The 21,459-nt window shown below is 50.3% G+C and overlaps 1 protein-coding gene across 3 annotated transcripts; it reads left to right on the top strand.

Moving 5' to 3' along the window:
- The first annotated feature begins 170 nt into the window (after nucleotides 1–170).
- Nucleotides 171–21,234, top strand: ZMYND10 (zinc finger MYND-type containing 10). Of its 3 annotated transcripts, none has more exons than XR_005601294.1 (12): nucleotides 171–545; nucleotides 985–1,093; nucleotides 2,335–2,451; nucleotides 5,252–5,305; nucleotides 6,609–6,761; nucleotides 10,537–10,625; nucleotides 11,223–11,323; nucleotides 12,604–12,776; nucleotides 14,317–14,442; nucleotides 18,867–18,988; nucleotides 19,134–19,298; nucleotides 19,388–19,517. XR_005601294.1 is itself a non-coding variant. In XM_039547509.1 (12 exons), exons 1-12 carry the CDS (start codon nucleotides 451–453, stop codon nucleotides 20,493–20,495), a joined length of 1,365 nt encoding a protein of 454 aa, XP_039403443.1. In that variant the 5' UTR covers nucleotides 181–450; the 3' UTR covers nucleotides 20,496–21,234. The 3 variants fall into 3 exon arrangements, 2 of the variants coding, with proteins under 2 accessions (XP_039403444.1, XP_039403443.1); XM_039547509.1 differs by lacking the exon at nucleotides 19,134–19,298 and adding an exon at nucleotides 20,396–21,234 and having other exon boundaries at nucleotides 181–545; nucleotides 19,388–19,513; XM_039547510.1 differs by lacking the exon at nucleotides 19,388–19,517 and having other exon boundaries at nucleotides 172–545; nucleotides 19,087–19,215.
- The last annotated feature ends 225 nt before the right edge of the window (nucleotides 21,235–21,459 follow it).

The raw sequence follows: 21,459 nt of genomic DNA, 5'->3' as shown, positions 1-21,459 counted from the left end.
GGCGGTAATTCGCCGGCGGGGGGGTCCTTCCGCCCCGGAGCGGAAGGACCCCCCCGCCGGCGAAGACCGGGAGCGGAAGAAGCTCCGGGGCCCGCGAGAATTTCCTCCCCCCCCCACCCGGAGCGAGTGAAGGACCCCGCTCCAGGGGCCCCGGCGGGACCCGGGCAAATTGCCCCTCTTGCCCCCGGCCCCCTCTGGGCAGCCCTGCTCCGAGCCCACCTGTGCCCCCAGGGATGGTGCTGCTACTGCAGAGGGCCCTTGGCTCTCCGCTCCCCTCGCCCTGCCCCGTGCCTGCGGGCGGGGGAGACAGACCGTTGGGCTCAAAGCCGGTCCCGAGCCCGGCGCTCCTAACGGGGCGGGTGGGGTTGCCGGGCGCGCGCAGGCCCCGGCTCTCGCGGCCGCTTTCCAACCGCCCGCCCCCGTCGGTCTCCATGGTGACGGCGTGGGGCCATGGCGGAGGTGGCCGCGGTGCTGCTGCCGGGGGAGGCCGAGGCCCTGGTGCAGGCGCTGCGGAGCGGCCCGCTGCGGAACACCGGGGACCACAGGTCCGAGACGGGGGGTCTTGAGGGGAGGGGGCAATGTGTGTGGAGTCCCTGGGGGGATAAGGGGGTGTGTGGAGTGGGTCCCCCGAGGGGAGGGGCGTGGGGTGTGAGGGGAAGTGAGTCAACAGGGGTTGAGTTGAGTCGGGGGTTGTGTGGGCCAGGGGCAGATGTGCGTCCCCAGTGGGTTTGAGGGTTTGCTCCTCAGGCAAAGGTGAGCCCCACCATAGCTGGGGAGATGGGCCGTTGATTGCGGGAAGAAGCCCTCCAGTTCCAGGGGAGGCGCCTCTTTGGGGATGTGATGAGTCCCTCAGAGGGGGGCAAGCATCCGCCTGGGTTGGGGGTTTGTCTCTGAGTGGGGAAGGTGGCATGGAGGGGAGCTGGGGTACCAGGGGTGCCATGAGATGTGGAAACTGACTCCCCTGCCCCTGCTCCCGCTCCCTAGATGGCTCCGGCAGCACGAGGCCATCGAGAAGCTGAACATGCAGGCCATTCTGAGCGCCTCTGCCGGCCAGGAACAGCTCCTAATCGAGCTGCTGGTGAACTATGCCAAGGTGAGCACTGTGCAAGCCACAGGGAGCTGGGGGATAAGAGCACCCTCCCCCATGGGGACAGCATCCACTGGACAAGACACACAGGGAAAGCTCTGCAGGGTCCCATTCATCCTTCTCTGCCAACCAATCCTAGGCAACCTTGCCCCCTACAGTGCCTAGTCCAACTGGGCTCCTGCCTCTTTCTTTGGGGAGATGCATGCACTAATTCACCTTACTGTCAGGGATGGTGTCCCGATTTGGAGCACAAATTTTTGTTTGTTCAAATACACTCTGTGGTAATCAAATTCTCTCCCTGCTTGGCATCTGCACCCCTCCAATATTATGTAGTCAGCCCTGTCTGTGACACTGCAGTCTGGACCTCAGTCATTTAGCCACATTATAGATTCATAGATTTTAAGGCCAGAAGGGACCATTCTCACCATCTAGTCTGACCTTCTGAATAATGTAAGCCATAGAGTTTCACACAGTGATTCCTGCATCAAACCCATATTTCATGGTTGAGCTAGCGCATACTTTTTTGGAATGAGACAGCCAAGCTTGAGTTAAAAACTTCAAGTGACAGAGAATCTACCACATCCCTAGATAAATTGTTCTACCCATTGTTAAAAATGTGTGCCTTATTTTCTAGCCTAAATTTGTTACATCTTTGGCTCTTGTTCTCTCCTCCCAGTAACCCTCCTTAGTCCCCAAATCATAGTTGTTGCTGTCCTCTGTACTCCCTCCAGTTTGTCTATATTCTGAGTACAAAGGACCCCAGAACTGAACATTGAATGCAAGTTTGGTTGTACCAGAGAAGGACTGTTGCTAAATAAAGTGAGTCTCTCTGTCCATGAGATCATGGGCTATGCTTATCTCTGATGTAACACTGAAATCAGTGGAGCTCATCTCAGAGATAAATTTGGTCAGTTGGAAATGTTGCTGGTGTATTAGGAAATAGACTAGCAGAACTCTGCCTCCCTCCTTTACTTGCACCAGATGCACTGTCTCATCTCACCCAATGGAAGGTGGGGACAGATACTGATTCAGAAATGACTATCAATGGAATGAAGCAGATAATACGATGATGAGGCATATTGAAAGTACCTAGATGAAGAGTGTAACAAAACTGCCAACTCTGAGAGCTGCAGTTTGTCCCAGCATCTTCTCCTCTAGGACTAAAATACTTGTATGGCACTTGGCTTCTCTGTACATTTTCTCTTGCCTGAAAAGGTTTCACTTTCCACGGGTATTCTTCTGTCCAGATCCCTACTCTCATCGAGGAATTGATCTCTGTGGAGATCTGGAAGCACAAGGTGTTCCCTGTGCTGTGCCAGCTGGAGGATTTCAAGCCAAAAAGCACCTTTCCCATCTACTTGGTGGTGAGTACAGAGAGGTCTTGGAGAACAAACATACAGTATTCAAGCGCATTGCCATGATCTGGAATGTCCTGCAGGGTGGTAGCACTGCATGGTACTTCTGCTTCAACAGGCATGCTTCACAAGACACCTTGTCCATATTCCAATAAGGCTTTTCATATGGTAGCTGCATGTGAGTCATATTCACAGGCAAAACTCTTATGAAACACAAATTCTGTTGGACAGTCACTGTTCACAAGGGCTGGAGGGGAGAGAAGAGGTTTTAGGCAATGGCTTAATGATAAAATAACTTACCCTTATTTACATAGGGCCTTTCTTCTCAAGGATCCCAAATAACTTCTTTTCACAAGGATCACTTCCCCCATCTTTGAAATGCTGCCACCCCTGTGGCAGCATTGGAGCTGTTTAACAGCACACACAGCAACACTACCTAAGTGTAGGACAGGAAATGAGGAAGGATCTCCTATCCAGTTGAAACTACAGTGGAAATTTTGACAGCCAGCAGAATGTAATCACCTATCCTAGACTTTGGCCAGGACACTGGGGTAGCTGCTGCCTCTTTAAAAACAGCCATAGAATCTTGAATGACCGAAAGTTCTCAGGGCTGATCATTTACATTTAATTCAGGCATTGAACGTTTATGGTATTCTGGCCATTTAACGGGGCACTACAAATCTCTTGCTTCTAAAAACAGAGAGACTGTCTTTTCTGCCGAGTTTCACTGCCTTTTAGTTAGCACAGCTCACAGGTGTTCATGCTGTTGATTGACAGGACTCCACACTATTTGCACCCAGCATGTATGTGGAAGAAGGATAGTCCAGTAAATTCTTTGGGATTCTAAGAAATCCTTCCACAATCCTGTCTGCCCTGGACACCTCAAATAGGGCCACTAGCTAATGCTGGATCAGGGGGCACTCTCCTAGGAATTGTGATAGGAATAGACACTAATAGTCTATCAAGTCCAGTACTCTGGCTCCGATGGCAGCCAAAGATGGATATTTTAGAGCAGTGATGGGCAACCTGTGGCCTGCGGGCAACACAGGGTACTTTGCTGGTGGGCCCCCAGTCAGTTTGTTTACATTTGCACTGCCGCCCGCATCTCCCAGTGGCTGTAGTTCACCGTTCCCGGCCAATGGGAGCTGCAGGAAGCTGTGCGGCCTTCAGCGACATGCAGGCCACTACTTCCCACAGCTCCCATTGGCTGGGGACAGCGAACTGCAGCTGCTGGGAGCTGCGGGTGGCCGTGCAAATGTAAACAAACTGTCTGGGGTCCCACCCGTGGATTACCCTGATGGGCTGCAGGTTACCCACCACTGTTTTAGAAGAAGGTGTAGAACTTCCTCCCACACTACCTGTAATAAGAACAGGAGTACTTGTGGCACCTTAGAGACTAACAAATGTATTTGAGCATAAACTTTCGTGGGCTACAGCCCACTTCATCGGATGCATAGACTGGAACATATAAGAAGAGTGTATATAATATATATATATATATACACATACATACAGAGAAGATGCCATACCAGCTCTAAGAGGCTAATTAATTAATTATGGCATCTTCTGTGTATGTGTATATATACTCTTCTTACATGCTCCAGTCTATGCATCCGATGAAGTGGGCTGTAGCCCATGAAAGCTTATGCTCAAATACATTTGTTAGTCTCCAAGGTGCCACAAGTACTCCTGTTCTTTTTACGGGATACAAATTAACACTGCTGCTACTCTGAAACCGGTCACTACCTGTAATGCCACCAATGTGCTCTTGGAATTCCAGGCATCTTCACAGCAACATCTGCCATCTGGTGGGATCTCTTGGGTTAGCGTTTCTCAAATGTGGCCATTGAGGCCACATGCGGCCACCAGGGGCTTTTTGTGCAGTCACAGCCTCCTGGGAAGTGATTGTTAACACTGCTTTGCCCCCCTAAACATACAAATATCACTTTTCACAGACACAGACTTACTAGTTAGCAAGTCTTTAAAAATGCAACCAAAAATGCAAAAGAAACAACAGCAAAAGAAACAGGAACATGCAAAGCACATTTTTTGTTTCTATTCTGTTTAGGTCTAGTCAAGAATAGAGACAACTACATTATTTTTATTATTGAGTCTGCAATAAAAGAATACATAAATAAATTACAATGATTTGGTCATGTATATATGCGTATTTACATATGCGTGTTTTTTCCTAAAGTTAATTAAGTATTTTAGGAAAAATTGTCAGTGGCCACCAGCAAGAGTTGGTGTCCGCACTCTGTGGCCACCAAAACATTTCTTGTAAGACCCCCAGGGTGACTGGAAAGTGGTGGCCCTTTGCTGCTATAAGAATTTCAGTGAGAGGTCTTCACTGGCTCTTTTGGTGGTGGGACTGATCTCAGTAGCAAAAGACACTCCTGTATCTCAGTGCACTAGTATTCTTCTAGTGAAGCCAGGAAAACTATTCCAGTAGAGGGGCCATACTGGCCAGCTGCCAGGAACCAGAGGTATCATTTGCATGATAAACTTGCAGACTGCAGTGATACAGGGGTTCAGACTCTGGCTCCCAGTTTGCAGTGCTCCAGCCTGTTCTCAGATGATGATGGAGCATTGCTTGCTGGGAGTCGGGACCTGTAGTTTCCCCAGGCCACATATCTGTATTAAAGATGAGCTTGGCTAAGGACTCCATGGATTGCATTTGCCTCATCGGCCGGGCTTTCGGCTGCACCTGTATTGGGGGCTACCTCAGTTACAGGCTGGTTGCATATTACCATGGGCACTGTAGATGATGTTCCTCTGACCTTTGCTTTCTCTCCTCACATTCCCTCAGCTGCACCATGAAGCTTCTATTGTCAACCTCCTGGAGACAGTGTTTTTTCATAAGGTAAGAGATTAGTTCAGCTGTGTTAAATCAAGGGCCCCAGAACGGGGAAATCCCAGATGTGATTTCAGGTCATGCGTATGAAACATTTTTCCCAAGAGTTGTAATTAGAGAGGCAGTGTGATGTAGTGGCCGATCATGGGAGTAGATTCCAGACCTGTGATGAAGTGGGAATTTTCTGTAGTATTTTTGTGAATCTTGTGTGTGCCTCAGTTTCCCCTAGATTTTGCCTGGCTACCTGGGGGTGGGGGAGAACTAAGTCTGCTGTCAGGGCTAGTTAAGAGAGCTAGGTGGATGTGTGTAACCTAGCTGTCCGAGCCTGAATGGGCCATTAAAAAAAGGACTGACTGAGGCCGACCTCATATCAACAGAAAATCTGAGATGACAGTGGAAAGCCCAGGCACCAGGACATTGACACCTAGCAACCAGCAACCTAGAGGGAGATGGATTCCCCCACCTCACCGCAGGGAAGCTGGGCACAGACCCCAGCTCTGGAACAAAGGACTGGAAGGTGTGAGGTGTGGGGATAAAGTGTTGGTTTCTGGAAGGAGTCAGGACTATCATCTGGAAACTGACCAAGGAGGTCAGACTGTGGGGGAGAGACAGAACCTGAGCATGGGATTCACTACAATTTGACTGGGACTCTGCACTGACCAGAATGGACTATACTTTAACCTTCATTTCTCTGTGCTAACCTAAGGACGTCTAGATTCCATGTGCCTGGTGACAAATAAATTGTTACCGTATTTTTAAAAGGCTGCCTGTGTCACTGTAAATACTGAGAGCATTGCACCCTGAAGGGCTTAAGTACAGCCTCCCGCAGGTCTCTGGCTTGGCTAGATTCACTGCAGGGAGCCACAGAGAGAGACAGGAGACGCTGGTGCCAAAGGCCCAGGCTTGGAGGTCACAGACCTTCCCCTGTGGGATTGTATGGGCCCTTGGAGCCTGGCATGCTAAAGCTGTCACTCCTGGGAGACTAGTGACAAGCTGGGGCATAGATCAGACCCTGTGACAAGGCCCCCTTGAATTCTAGTCCCAGTTCTGCCAGTTTAAAGGTAAAGCATAAAACCACAGACAACTGAGAGTATGGAAATACAGAATTAAGGCAACTCAAACAACCTATATCTCTATGTTCAGCCTGAAGCCATAAGGTGGATCTCAATCAACTCCCTGTGACACTGAGGTTTGCAGGTATTGGTGCAATTGGACTGGTGTTTTCTAATCAGAAGGCCTTTTGAAAAATGATCTTTCTGAAGGGAATACCTTCTCCTCTCAAACAGCACTCTGATGCCCTTTTGTTGTGTAGGAGATCTGCGAATCAGCTGAGGACACCATTCTGGACTTGATCGATTATAGCTACCGGAAACTGACCCTGCTAGCAGCTTGGAGCACCAACAGGGAGTTTCCAACCCACGAAAAGCTTCTGCCTGAGGATCTGACCAATGCATCATCAATGCAGGTGGGTTAAAAGTGCAAGTTTTCAACTTCCAGCAGGTCTATCTGACCTTGTACCTTGGAGGGAAGTTAAATTTCCATGACTGGGAAAGACCATAGTTATAGCCATGAAGGCCCTTGTATCCAGAACCTGATGAATAAATCCACTCCACTTGGGCATTCCTCTACATGAATTTGGTGTTGGTGGAGGTCTCTTGATTGGTGATTTGTTCTCACTGGTGGCTCATCATGAGCAGAGACAGTGTGAGTTTTCCCACTCTGTCCTACAAGTGTTCTTCAAGTGTGACATTATGAGATTCTCTCTAGGGGCAAGAGGGCAGTTCAGTTTCTATGAACAATTGTGTTTTTGACCTGCCTCCTAAGACTAGGAGTGAGGGAACCAGTCAGGGTTAATTGCAATGGTATTTTTTTGAGATCTCTATAGGTTTCCACTTGGAATTGGTCTAAGACTCATTTCACACAGGCCACCCAACGCCTACGAGATGGTAACAACTCAGTCTCTGCAGTCCTGGACCAATTTTGAACCAATGACCTAAGGAGAAAAAGGTCATACCCAACCTCCTGAACCCTTCCCAGTTCTGGGTGTGTCGTTGTTGCTCCATCGCTTGTCGCTTTTTCAGTTGCATTTTGGTGTGAGGCAGTATTGTGCATCTGGGATTTTTTTTTCTCAGCTCTTAAAATTCTTCTCTGTAAACAGGACATCATAATCTTCTTTTAAAATGGATTTAAAGTGAGACACAGCAACCTCAGCAGTAGTCTCCAGAATTGCATTCACCCTTTGGCCTCCTGCCCAAACTTATGCTCATCTTTCAAAGCTTGAGAGGAAGTCATGGGACTCCTGAGAACAGTAGAGAAGTGTTTCCCCACTGGGCATTTTTGTTAACCCTTGGAGGTGGCCCAAGGGAGAATGACAGTCTTAGCTATTGCAGTATTGAAAGCTACTTATGCTGTGAGGATTCTAAGACCAGAATGGACTATTGTGATCATCTAGTCTGATCTCATGTATAACACAGGCCAGAGAACTTCCCCAAAATAATTCCTGTTTGAATTAGCATATCTTTTAGAAAAACATCTGTCCAGTTTTCTCAGGCCCAGTCCAGTCTCTGCTAACTTTATCCACAGCCATCCTTCCGTGTGACAGAGTTAAACCAACAATCTTGCTTTCTTCCCCATGATGGAGCCAATTATTAATTATTTGTATTAACATAGGACCTAGGCACCCTAGTCATGGACCACAACCCTATTGTGTACTGTACACACTCAGAACAAAAAGACAGTTCTTTCCCCAAGGAGCTTACAATCTCAGTATAATTCAAGAAACAACAAATGGATACAAGGTGAGTGAGGTAGTATCTTTTATTGGACCAGCTTCTGTTGGTGAAAGAGACATGCTTTTGAGCTACACAGCTCTTCTTCAGGACCTGCAAATGACTGATGGATACAGACAGAGTGGGGAGTACAAGGGATCAATGAGACTGTTTTGGTCTGCACGATGGCCATATTCTCAGCACACCAGCTGTCTAACCAGTGAGGGTAATTAACTGGTTTGGAACAGTTTACCCAGTGTTGTGACTGATTCTCTGTCACTGACAATTTTTTAATCAAGATTAATTTTGTAAAAGGTCTGCTCTAGGAATTGGTTTTGGGTGTTCTATAGCTGTGTTATTACAGGAGGACAGACTAGTTGATCACAATGGTCCCTTCTGGCCTAGGAACCCTTGAACCATTGTCAAGTTTTTTGTAGGTGTCACATCAAAGGAGAGTTTTAAGGAGGTTTTTGAATGTGGATAATCAGGTGGCTTTGCAGATGCTTATGGGGAACTCCTCCCATATGTGAAGGCTGGCAAGGGAGAAAGCACAAAGATGCTTGTTTGGAAATTTAACAAGTGGGCAATGAAGCCTGGCTCCACCGTCTGATCAGAGGCAAGAGTTGATCTATATGCTATTGACATATAAGATGGTAGGTAAGGTGGGGATAGTCCGTGAAGGGCCTTGAAGGTGAAGACAAGTAGCTCCTATTTGCAATGGAGAAAGGGGAGCCAGTAGAGGAACTCAAAGAGAGGAGATGTGGTCAAAGTGAGGTCTAGGAAAATGATCTTTTCAGTCAGAATGCTTCTGCATAGCAGGGCAAGGTTGCATTTATCAAAGACAGAAGAGGATGTTGCCATAGTCAAGACACAAAGTCATGAGAGGCTGGGCAAAAGTTTTAGCTGTGTGGATGGATAGGGAAGGTCGTATCTTAGAGGTGTTAGGAAGGAAGAATCAGCAAGATTTAGACATAGCCTGGATGTGAGGACCGAGAGAGGGCTGAGTCAAAGATGACAACCAACATTTGGGCCTGAGGGAGGATGGTGGCAGTGTCCACAGTAACTGAGAAAGAAGGGAGGGAGGGAGGCTTATGGGGTGGGAAAGATTAGGAGCTCTGTTTTGGTCATGTTGAGCTTAAGATGATGGCTGGACATCAACATGGAGATATCAGAGAGACCAGCGGAGAGTTTAGTTTGGACAGAAGGAGACAAGTTCTGAATGGCGAGGTAGATCTGTGAGTCATTGGCATAGACATGGTAGGTGAAGTCGTATCCATTGCCTAGGACTGCAGTTGCTTTAGAGCACAGCATTCTCTGTCATCCTACCTAGCTCTCTGCCCTGATCGCTCAGCTCCCTATCCCCCTAATGCAATGGACTCAGACTCCCATAGACTCATAGACTTGAATGCCCAAAGGAACCATAATGATCATCTAATACACCTCTAACCTCTGCCTGAGTTACTGAAGTCCTCAAATCATTATTTAAAGACTTCAAGTTGCAGAGAATCCACCATTTACACTAGTTTAAACCTGCAAGTGACCTGTGCCCCATGCTGCAGAGGAAGGCAAAACCCCCCTAGGGTCGCTGCCAATTTGACCTGGGGAAAAATTCCTTCCCAACCCCAGATACGATGATCAGTTATGTGGGCAAGATCCAGCAGCCAGACATCAGGAAAGAATTCTCTGTAGTAACTCAGAGCCCTCACCATCTAGTGTCCCATCACTGGCCATTGGAGATATTTGCTGCTAGCAGTCACAGATCGGCTACATGCCATTGTAGGAAGTCTCATCATACCACCCCCTCCATAAATTTATCAAGCCCAATCTTGAAGCCAGTTAGGGTTTTTGCCCCACTGCTCCCCTTCGGAGGCTGTTCCAGAACTTTACTCCTCTGATGGTTAGAAGCCTTCACCTAATTTCAAACCTAAACTTCTTGATGGCCAGTTTATATTCATCCACTCAACCCGGGGAGGCTCCAGACGTGGGATCATGACATTGGAGTTTACAGAAGGGATTCTGGGCAGATATCTGGAGGTGGGGTCATGCTAATGTTAGGATCTCTCAAATGGTGGATCGGGACAATTACTTCTTCCTTGGGCTGGACTTGAGCACTCAGCATCAGGACTGAGTAAATGGTCTGTCCTGCTGCGACCTGGCTGTATGTGACACTGCCAGCAGCAGCCTATGGCGTACTTCATATGGGGAGCCTGGTGCATTCATGTCATGACTAGCTGCTATCTTCAGCAGTGCTTACACCATCCAGCTCTCCGTCACTGTCTTGTAAGAAAGGCATTTGTGTGACTGCAGTTTACATTGATTGGGGCAGGAATCAGCATTATGTGGCTTGGGCTTCTTAACGAGTCCTTGGCTACTGAGAGCCAGCGCATATGCTGCCTCCTTTATTACTCTGCAGAAAAAAATCTAGCTCTATATCTGGTGTGCTTATGAGAGTCTGTGCTTTCATCCCCGTAGGAACTACAGAAGCAGGCAGAGATGATGGAGTTTAAGATCTCCCTGAGGGCTCTTTCTGTGCTCCGTTTCATCACTGATCAGGTAGACAGGTAAGCAGCTGGCTCACAGGAGAATCTAGAGATGAGCCTAGGAACTGGAGTGGGCTTGTTTAAGTCATTGCACTGGTCTGCGGGTGTCAGTCCTATGCTCAGAGACTGGGAGCATCAGTTCTGGCGCAGTGCCCTGTTGTCTGGATCCCGCTGTGTGTAGTAGCTGGATGTGCAGATCATGGCACTACAGTTCCGGTGTGTGCTTCCTCCTGTTCTCAGTAGCTGGCAGTGAGAAATCAGTGTGCTGATTGGCTCTCAGTGAATCTTGCCGGGCATTTGGTTTGCAGATCCATCCTAGCAGCTGAAAGTATCAAACCTAGCACCAGGGTCTGGATCTGGCTTTGCCCGATGTGTGGATCCTGGTACTAGTGCCCTGGTGTGTAGATCCTGCCATGCTTGGGTGACTGGTTGTGTGGATCCTGGTGTGGGATCAGGCTGTTCTCAATGGCTGCTTGTATGGATTTTGCCCGGTCTGACTGTAATTTATTTTATTTTGTCACTTTTTCTTCTTCCCCAGAGTCTTGGGGACCATTTGTAGCTGATCTTGTACTGCTCACAATAGGTGTTTTCACTAGTTCCTCTCTTGTTTTTCTCCAGTTTGCCACTGAGTGCCCTGACACGGATGCTGAACACTCATAACGTGCCCTGCCTCCTGGTAGAGCTCCTGGAGCATTGTCCATGGTGCCACCGTGAAGCAGGTATGAATCATGTGCTCATACCTTAGTGCATCCATGGGGCTGTAGCATTTTTTACCTGGAGCTCCATCTGGTAGGTGGTTCCCATATAGGGAGAAATAGCTGAAAGGTCCTCCCTAGATTCAGTTCTCACTCTCCATCTTTCACATGGATTTCCATCTGGCCTTCCCATCTCCCTCCCGTCCCATCCAGGTACATGGAATCACTTCCTGCATGGGACTGTATGCGCCCATTGGCTCCGCTCTTGAGCAGACACCACTCAACTGGGATTGAGGAGCTGCGCTTCCAAAAATGGTCTCTGCTTGTGACTGTCTCTCATCCAAGTCTGGCAGCTCCCAAGCTAGTGTCCACAATGCAGTAAAAGAGGACAATACAACCCTAATGTATCTGCCAGCCCCCTTCACCCACCCCATCCTGCCCTGCAGGGAGTCCTCATGCTCTGTGAGTAGCAACAGGATCTGCTTAGAAAGACCTGGTTATCAGCCCACTTCTCCCTGGCAACTGTGCCCTCATCCCACCCCTGCTGTCTGCACTGAAGCCCCATCCAAACTGGAGTTCCAAACAGATTTAACAAGCATGCTTCCAGGCCATCTTAAACTGGGTTCTCATACAGTGGATCAGATCAGTGTTGGCAGAGTTAACCTGATTCAGAACCAGGCTGGCTAGTCCACACTAGCATTACAGGGGTTCAGCCATAACCAAGTATAAGCATGGTGGCTAATTTAGTAGCAAGGCCTATGTAGGCAAGGCCACTGGCTACACAACACATCCCTGGAATGGCAAGTAAAGGCAGATAAGTGTGGGAAGCACAGCCATGATCTCCTCCAGGAGTCCAAGCTGTCCCAGAAGCTACACATCATCTTTCTTCGCTTTTGCCACAGACCCATGATCACTTCTTCCATTTCTTCTCTTCCCACAATGACTCTGACCCTGAGCATTGTCTGCTATACCTGAGTGAATGCACAGATGATAAAACCATGGGCTCTGTTCATCTCTCTTAGATCCTTATCTAGCCCCATCACCTTTCTCTGAACATCTTACAATCTTTTAATACGTTTATCCTCACACACCCCTGTGAGGTAGGGAAGTGCGATTGGCCCCACTTTACAGAGGGAAACTGAGGTGAAGAGAGACTAATTGACTCACCCAGGGTCACACAGGCAGTCTGTGTTGGAGCAGAGAATTGAACCTAGGTCTGAGTCCCAGCTGGCACCCTAAACATTGGGCCCTCTTTTCTCTGGTGTTTCGGTCTCACCCTCTGTCTTACTGGCTGTGTCTCTCAGGCAAGCTAAAGAAGTTTGAGAATGGAGTGTGGCATGTGGTGCCCCCTGAAGACCATGTGAAGATGACCAAGCTGGATGGGCAGGTGTGGATTGCCCTCTATAACCTCCTCCTGAGCCCAGAATGCCAGAGGAAATACAACTTAGACGGTTTCAACAAGAGCCAGCTCCTAAAGGTACAAGACTTCAGTGTGCATAGCCTGTACATATACCCAGCATGGTGTCTAGGCGCAGGGAGGACTAGGACCTTCCCTCAGGTATAGATATCCTCTTCTCGTCACTTTCAAAATGTGCCAGGTGAGCATTTCCTGGTTGAAACCTGTATCACAAGCTGGGAAATACCATGTCGTCAGTTCCAAGATGGCTTCTTTGTTCATGCCAGTCAAGTTTAGAGGCAAATACCCCACCAGCTGGCATGAATTAGCTCTTTGTTGATCAGCAGAGTCCAAGGACAGAGAGGTCCATGGAGACTAGACTCATCCTAGAATGGTCTCTCCAGGCCAGGTTTGAGACCCATTGACAGGATGTGTTGGGAAACTCACACTGCTGCTGCAGTTTCTGTGGAGACATAGGGCTGCCAATCCACCACCTTAGTGAGAATTTCACAAGTGGCTTGTTGAGGTGGAGAGGTTTATTTTATTGCTTTAATTAGGGTTATGCCATGTATGGATTTAGTGCCTGTAGAAGGATGAGTCTGAGAGCACTAGAGCCACACACCATGCTGGCAGGTGCTATATAAACTTCCCATTAATAGCTCTGCCAATGCAGCTCAGTCCCAGCCTGGGGCCCCCCTCCTGCTTTTCCAGTCCTGGGCTCTCACACAACTCTGACAATGCACCTCAATCCCAACCCACAGCTCCCCTCCCCCTGCTATTCCAGCCCTGAGCTCCCCACACAATCCAGAAAATGCCCCTCAGTCCTCACCCACAGCACTTCCTGCAGTTCCAGGTACTGCAGGCTTTTGACACTTCTTAATACCTAGCTGTGCTGTTGACAGGGGTGAAAGTAAATTATAGGACTGCTGGAGTCCTGAGGGGGGCGTGGCCTCATCCAGAAGAGGTGTGGTCTCAACCAGAAGGGGCGTGGCCTCTTGAGATTTAAGGGCCCTGTGGCACGGGCTGTGGCTATGAGCCCCAGGGCCTTTAAATCAACGCGGGGCTCCCAGCTGCAGAAGTGGCTGGGAGCCCCCGGGGCTCAGGGGCAAATTAAAGGGCCCGGGGCTCCGGCCGCCGTGGAGCTCTGAGCCCTTTAAATCCTGCCCTCAGCTCCGGCAGCCAGAGCTGCGGGCGGGGTTTAAAGGGCTCTGGGCTGCCCGCAGTGGTGGGGAGTTCTGAGCCCTTTAAATCCCAGCCCCAGCCCGGCCGCCTGAGCCGCGGGCGGGATTCAAAGGGCTCTGGGCTGCCCGCAGACGCGGGAACTCTGAGCCCTTTAAATCCCCGCCATGGAAGCCGGTGCGGTCCGGCACGCCGTACCGGCTTACTTTCACCTCTGGCTGTTGATGTTGAGCAATGGAGCCTCGATGAATTTAGCCCTTGATGATGATAACCCTTCTGCACTCTCTTTTGCAGTTAATGCTCTGCTCAGTGGGGCATTGCTGAGCTGGCATGTGACCACCTGGCCACTTTTCCAGCAGCTTGTTTTTTAACCAGTGGATTATTTCTTTGCCTTGTTCTGATCTCTCTCCTTTTACCCTCCTCTCTCTCTCTCTGGGTTTAGCTCCGTGCATTCCTGACTGATGTCCTCATTGACCAGTTGCCAAATCTGGTGGAGATGCAGAGATTTCTGAGCCACCTCGTAATGACAGAGCCTGTTCCACCCAAAAAGGACCTCATCCTGGAGCAGGTACCTCCAGCACCATCCCTCTCCCAAGGCCAGTTGGTCTCCTCCATTCCAGCTGCACAAGGCTGCTGCATTTCATATTGGATAGCATTCTGTAATCCCACCTCCCGTTTCCAAAGGTTGAGTATATTCCCACCACTTGGAGAACGTGATGCTGTGATGAGAGATGGCACATGCCCTGGCACTGAACCTGTGCTTTGCACTCTTTTTTTTTTACTGGCCCTACAACGGCATCCAGTTCTTCCTCACGTTAGTAATGGGCCTCTGCTCTATCAACTATCATCCCCTGAGGAGCTTACTTCCACGCAGGCCAGACAGGCAGCTGAGACGCAGGGAGTTCGCCCTTGCATCAGGCGATGGTGATATGAGAGCAAAGCCAGAGTCACCGGAGCCCTGAGATGGAATTCTATATTATGGAGAGGAAGGATGGCTCAGTGGTTAGGGCATTACCCTAGGACTTGGGAGAACTGAGTTCAGTCCCTGCTTTGCCACAGACTCCTTGTGTGAGTCACTCAGTCTCTGTCTGCCTCAGTTCCCAATCTGGACAATGGAGATAATACCCCTGTCCCCAACAGGGGTGTTTGAGGTCCAGATACATGCACTGTAGATTGTGAGGTGCACAGCTACCGTGGTAATGGAGGCCATATTGGTACCATAGGTCAAGTTGTGCCTGCCTTTTCTTCTACACAGTACCTGGATGGGAGCCTTGCACAGACTCCAGCTCTCACTAGCACTGCTCTCTCCGCACCCTGCTACAGTAGCGGCTTTGTGGACAGCCTTTGCTTCATGCTGCAGCCAGGGCTGAGTGGAGAGCAAGGCATCAGCCAACAATCATCCCAGCCAGGGCTTTGTCAGGTGGGACCTTAAAAACCTCTAAGGATGGAGATTCCACCACCTCCCTAGGTAACCAACCCATTCCAGTGCTTCACCACTCTCCTAGTGAAATAGTGTTTTCCAATATCCAACCTAGACCTCCCCCACTGCAACTTTAGACCATTCTTCTTGTTCTGTCATCTGCCACCACTGAGAACAGCCTAGCTCATCCTCTTTGGAACCCTGCTTCAGGTAGTTGAAAGCTGCTATCAAATCCCCCCTCACTCTTCTCTTCTGCAGACTAAACAAGACCAGTTCTCTCAGCCTCTCTTCATAAGTCATGTGCCCCAACCCCCTAATCATTTTCGTTACCCTCCGCTGGACTCTCCAATTTGTTCACATCCCTTCTGTAGTGGAGGGACCAAAACTGGATGCAATACTCCAGGTGTGGCCTCACCAGTGCCAAATAGAGGGGAATGATCACATCCCTCGATCTGCTGGCAATGCTCCTATAATACACCCCAATATGCCGTTGGCCTTCTTGGCAACAAGGGCACACTGCTGACTCATATACAGCTTCTCATCCACTGTAATCCCCAGGTCCTTTTCTGCAGAACTGCTGCTTAGCCAGTCAGTCCCCAGTCTGTAGCAGTGCATGGGATTCTTCCTTCCTAAGTGCAGGACTCTGCACTTGTCCTTGTTGAACCTCATCAGATTTCTTTTGGCCCAATCCTCTGGACCCTATCCCTACCCTCCAGCATATCTACCTCTCCTCCCAGCTTAATGTCATCTGCAAACTTACTGAGCATGCAATTCATCCCATTATCCAGATCATTAATAAAGATGTTAAACAAAACTGGCCCCAGGACCGACCCTTAGGGCACTCCGCTTGATACCGGCTGCCAACTAGACATCAAGCCGTTATCACTACCCATTGAGCCCAATGATCCAGCCAGCTTTCTATCCACCTTGTAGTCCATTCATCCAGCCCATACTTCTTTAACTTGCTGGCAAGAATGCCGTGGGAGACTGTATCAAAGGCTTTGCTAAAGTTAAGAGTTAGCAATGCAGGGGCTGGCAGCTATCGCTCTGGAGGGTTTTGTGTGGCCCTTCAATGTGCTGCCATCCTAACCTCGTCAATCTCCTTTTCAGCTTGCATCACTAGCTTCATGCATGTAACTGGAATTCAGCATCTCAAGTGGGTTGGGGGAAGCCAGCTGCAGTCACACATGCTAATCATGCATCCTGCCCCATGAACTCACCCACTGTCACTGTGCCAAGCAATGATGAAAAAGGCTTTTTCCACTGGTTGCTTCTCTGAGAACAGTCCTCCTCTCGCCATCTCTGCTTGGCTATTTTACTCCGCAGGGATGACAGCTCCTTTGAAGCAGCAGCTTTTCTTCTGGAGCCTGAGCTCCTTGCTCTGTTCTTGGCTGGCATTTGCTCTTTTGCATTGAAAGGCTCTCGTGAGGGTGTTTCTGTTCAGAGAAATGATGAGTGGAAAAAGTTCTCAGTTCTGGGAGAAAGATCAAATAAGGCAAGAGACTCTGGGAGCTGGGTCACCCCCGCAGCTTGGTGAGAGTGCTTCATGTTACTAGAATTCAAGTCTTGCTGCTGATCTCTCACTCCCAAGGATTAGAGGGAGGCATAGCCTTGTTTCACTTAGCCCTTATCACCTCTGTCAGTGAAGGAATCTGAAAGAAGTCTCATCACCTCCATCCTCCTGGAGAGAAGGGAGGCTGGGGCTGACATGGGAATTCAAGGAGTGTGTTGGTGTAAGGGAGGGAATTAGGAGAGTTTAAGGAGGCAAATGTACTGGGAAGATGGAGTAGGTCCAGGGGATCAAAGCACCTCCCAGAATAAATGCTGTTAACAACTGAGCTTTCCCTTCAGTGTCATGCAACTAGGAGGCACGTGCTGTGGCCTCTTCTCAATAAACGCTGTGACAGACCCAGACCAGTAGGGTACAGGAGTCTGGTAGAGGGCAAATATACTGGTCACTGGATGAGTAGTTTTCTGTGTCCTGAGTGACCAGAGCAGGGGCTGCACTAGAGTAATCAGGAACCTGTTAGAACCAATTAAGTCAGACAGGCTGATTAGAACACCTGAAGCCAATCAAGGCAGGCTAACCAGGGCACCTGGGTTTAAAAAGGAGCTCACTCCAGTCAGGCGAGGAGGAGCCAGAGGAGAGGAAGTGTGTGTGAGGAGCTGGGAGCAAGAGGTACAAGGAGCTGAGAGTGAGAGCGGGTGCTGCTGGAGGACTAAGGAGTACAAGTGTTATCAGACACCAGGAGGACGGTCCTGTGGTGAGGATAAAGAAGGTGTTTGGAGGAGGCCATGGGGAAGTAGCCGAGGGAGTTGTAGCTGTCATGAAGCTGTTACAGGAGGCACTATAGACAGCTGCAATCCACAGAGCCCTGGGCTGGAACCTGGAGTAGAGGGCGGGCCCGGGTTCCTCCCAACTCCTGATCAGACACAGGAGGAGTTGATCCAGACTGTGGGGAAGATCACTGAGGTGAGCAAATCTGCCAATAAGCGCAGGACCCACCAAGGTAGAGGAGGAACTTTGTCACAATGCGGAGAAGGAGTTCTTCTCATAGCAAACTGCTGTGGCTTCTGCAGATCTGCCACATCTTCTTTCACCCCGTACATTCACAATTGGTAGGTCTATACGTGTACATCTCCCTTCAACCTGTACACACACAGATATGTCACCTCTTCCTTCAACTCCTACACATACTTGTGTGTATACATAGAGATCTGTCATCTTCCTTCACCCCTGTACATGGGCGGTGGGTGAACGAGCTGTTGGTGGAGGCTAGTCCAGAGCCACTCCCCTTCTGTCCCCTCTTCCCTGGTGGAGCCCAGAGCACCCTCTGCCCCCGCAGCTGCCTGGCGCACTGGGCAGGCGGCGAGGCTGGAGCACCTCTAGCCCCAAGCAAGTGGCTTGGCCTCAGCATCCCCAGCCCCAGAACGCTGGGCAGGGGGCGCAGCCGGAGTGCCTCCTGCCCCGGAATGCTGGGTGGGTGGGTGGCATGGCCAGAGTGCCCCCCAGCCCCAGGTGAGCAGCTTGGCCACAGTGCCTCCAGCCCTGGAGCACTGGGCAGGCAGGCGGCGTGGTCCCAGCGCCCCCAACCCCTGCACTGGGTGGACGGCACCACGTGGCCGCGGGCCCAGCACCCCCAGCTGTAGGCCTTACAAGCACCAGCCCCAGTTTGCCTGCCCCAGACTCTCGGCCACAGAAGAGTGGGAAGGGGAACTGGGAGCAGGCAGGAGGAGGTCGGGGGGTGGAGCGTGAGCAGGGCCACACCAGACTGTTTGGGGAGGCACAGCCTCCCCCAGCCTATGCTACCCGCTGCCCATGCCCCTGCACACAAATGTGTGTACACACACAGCTGTCACATCATCCTTTAGCTCCCTACATGCACATGTACACACACAGATTTGTCACATCTTCCTTCATCCCACACACATCCTTCATCCCTGCTTCTGGCTCTCATACAAGTCCATGAGCTACCCCAGACATTGTTGCTGCCCCTGCATATCCTGCCCCAGAATCACCCCCACATTGCTGGGACACGATGCTCCTCTCACCCTTTTCACTGTCCCAACAGGTTCCTGTCATCAGGGACCGCATTGTCAGAGAGAATTCTGGGAAGTGGCAGGCGATCGCCAAGCACCAGGTGAAGCACATGTTCAGCCCCTCAGAGGATGAGTTGAAAGATCTGGCATGCTGGTAAGACCCCAGCCCCTCTATGATGAGCAACCCTGAGCTCCCTCTTGCAGGAGAGCCCATTTGCAAAGCCAGTCCCCATTTTCCTCTTGTGTCATGAGGCTGCTAGCTACAGGAGGCTCAGCACAACCATCATCCCAATGAGCAGGGGCTTCTTGACAAGAGAAAATAGCCAGCGTAAATTTCACTGCCCTGGGGAGGACTGAGACATTGAGCGAGGCAGGAATCCTAGCCTGCAGCAGGAGGTCCCTTTGGAGAGTGGAATGGGAAGGATAGCAGGGTCAGACCTAAAGGCTCCATCCTGTGCTGGAGGGTAAGGAAGATGAATCAGGACAGACACCACCTTTCATATCATGAGTCTCCTGCTACAGGTGCTGATGCCTGTTTTCTATCCCCAACTAGGTGGGCACGGACATACAACCTGGATGTGATGGAGGCTCTCGTCCCAGAGAAACCCAAGTGTGGGCTGTGCGGCTTTGAGGCAACAAAGCGCTGCTCTCGATGCCAGAACGAGTGGTACTGCAAACGGTAATGATTCTTAGTGTTGTCTGATCTGTCAGAGCTCCCTGCTGCCCTCAGGGCTTAGCTGGGATCTCACCTCTCCCTTGGGCCCGCAGCTGGTACTAGAGTCCTGCTGTGAGACCTGGCCATGCCAATGCTAGGACTTGGTCCTTTGTCTGGAGCAAGTGGTGCTCACTGTTACCTGAATATGCTGGGTCTAGCAGCCCTGGCTGGTCTCTGCACCTGTCATGATAACAGGTGTTATATCCCGTGCACCTGGACTTCATGACTGTCATGGAGTTTCAAATCAGTGCATGAATTCACAGCCCTTAACCCTCTGATTAGCATCACTGGAACTGTGAGGTCAGCTGTCCTTGCACCACAGTGAATCTCCACTGGGGTCAGTTATGTCACAAGCCGGAGCAGAAGCAGCCTTTCCATGTTTCCTTTTATGAAAAGCCCAGTGAATTTTGTGCTGATGCTGGAAGGTGCTGGGCTGATACTCCGGAGTCCCCTGTTTATCCACAACAAAAGCAGCAATGTGAGCTTCCCCACCTTACCCTCTCCCCAGTGAATGTGCTTCACCTTACACCTAGAGGGAACCACCCTGGGTGGGAATTCAGTGTCCTTGGCCTCTTTGGGACTCCTTAGCCTCATTGCTGAGACTAGCAGAGGGGGCCAGTCAGTGACAGTGGCTATAGGCAATTGACCACTACAACAGATACCCCTACTCTGTTTCACACAGACCACTGAGCCACGGGTAGATGGGAACAGGTTTTGTCACTGGCTGGCCCTTATTTCACGCAGACAAGTAGAGCTGAAGGCCTCCATAGCGCATCCCAATCCCGTGATCCAGTTTCCAATGTGTTCCTTTCTACCATTGCCCCTCTGTCCTCTTTCCCTTTGCAGGGAATGCCAGGTGCAGCACTGGCAGAAGCACAAGAAAGCTTGCAACCTGATGGCTGATGCCCTGAAGAAAATAAAAGAGGACCTGAAAGTGCAGCCGTAATGCAGAGCCAGAGCTTTCCAAAGAGGGACTTCTCCTCCCAGGCATTCCAGCAATCCGAGAGCAAAGGGTCGCCAGTTAGAACTAGAGACAGACAACCCCTTGTTCATCTAACCTGGGCCCAGTGCACCACTGGTGCCTGCCTCCTGTGTAACTGTACATGCTGTGGTAATGCATGGGCTGCTCCAGATCCCAGCCTTGCAGCCACGGACAGTAGGCCCAGATCCACTACCATGGGATCATGTTCAGCTCAGTGGGAGGCAGCAGCCACTGGCCAGCACAACTGCTGAGATTGGGAGCCTTGGTTCTCTCATACCCCATTCTGTCTCCTAGTCTCTAAACACTTCCTTGCTTGAGAACAGGCTTATCCTGACCTCGGGGACTCATTTATGCTAAGCAGCTTTCTCCGTGCTGCCACCCATGACACAGAAGCAGCTTGTGTTACCGGGCATCCTGCCCGAAGCAGGCGCCACCTCCCGTCATGCAGCATGGCAGTGAGCGCAGATCTCGCCACACTGCGGCAGAGCACAATGGCAGCTGACAAGTTTGGAACTAACCACTGACTGCTGCTCTCACTACCTGCTGCTGGGACTGTACCATGGGCCTTAAGGAAAATATATTTTCTGCTCCCAGGGCTCAGAGGCCAGCAATAGCCGCACTGGGCTCAGACCCTCTTCTGCTGTGACTCCCCCCTCCCCCCCCCCTTACAATTTGTTCTCCAGTAAATGGGTTGAACCACTAACCATCTTGTTCTCATTCATCTCCGTTCTGTAACAGTCTACAGCAGCCACCTTAGAGATGACAAAACCACTTCCTCACTTATTTCCTGCATCATCCTACTGGGGAGGATTTTATAAACCCCATCTCTGCCAATAATGAGTTTATAAGGTCTCTGTTGATGCTCAGATGCCAGTCAGGGCCATACAGGCTGGGAGGGAATTGCCCAGAAGGTGACATCTTCTGTACC

Source organism: Mauremys reevesii, linkage group 7 (genome assembly GCF_016161935.1).
Source record: "Mauremys reevesii isolate NIE-2019 linkage group 7, ASM1616193v1, whole genome shotgun sequence".
Taxonomy (NCBI): domain Eukaryota; kingdom Metazoa; phylum Chordata; order Testudines; family Geoemydidae; genus Mauremys; species Mauremys reevesii.
This window is presented reverse-complemented; position numbering and strand designations above follow the sequence as displayed.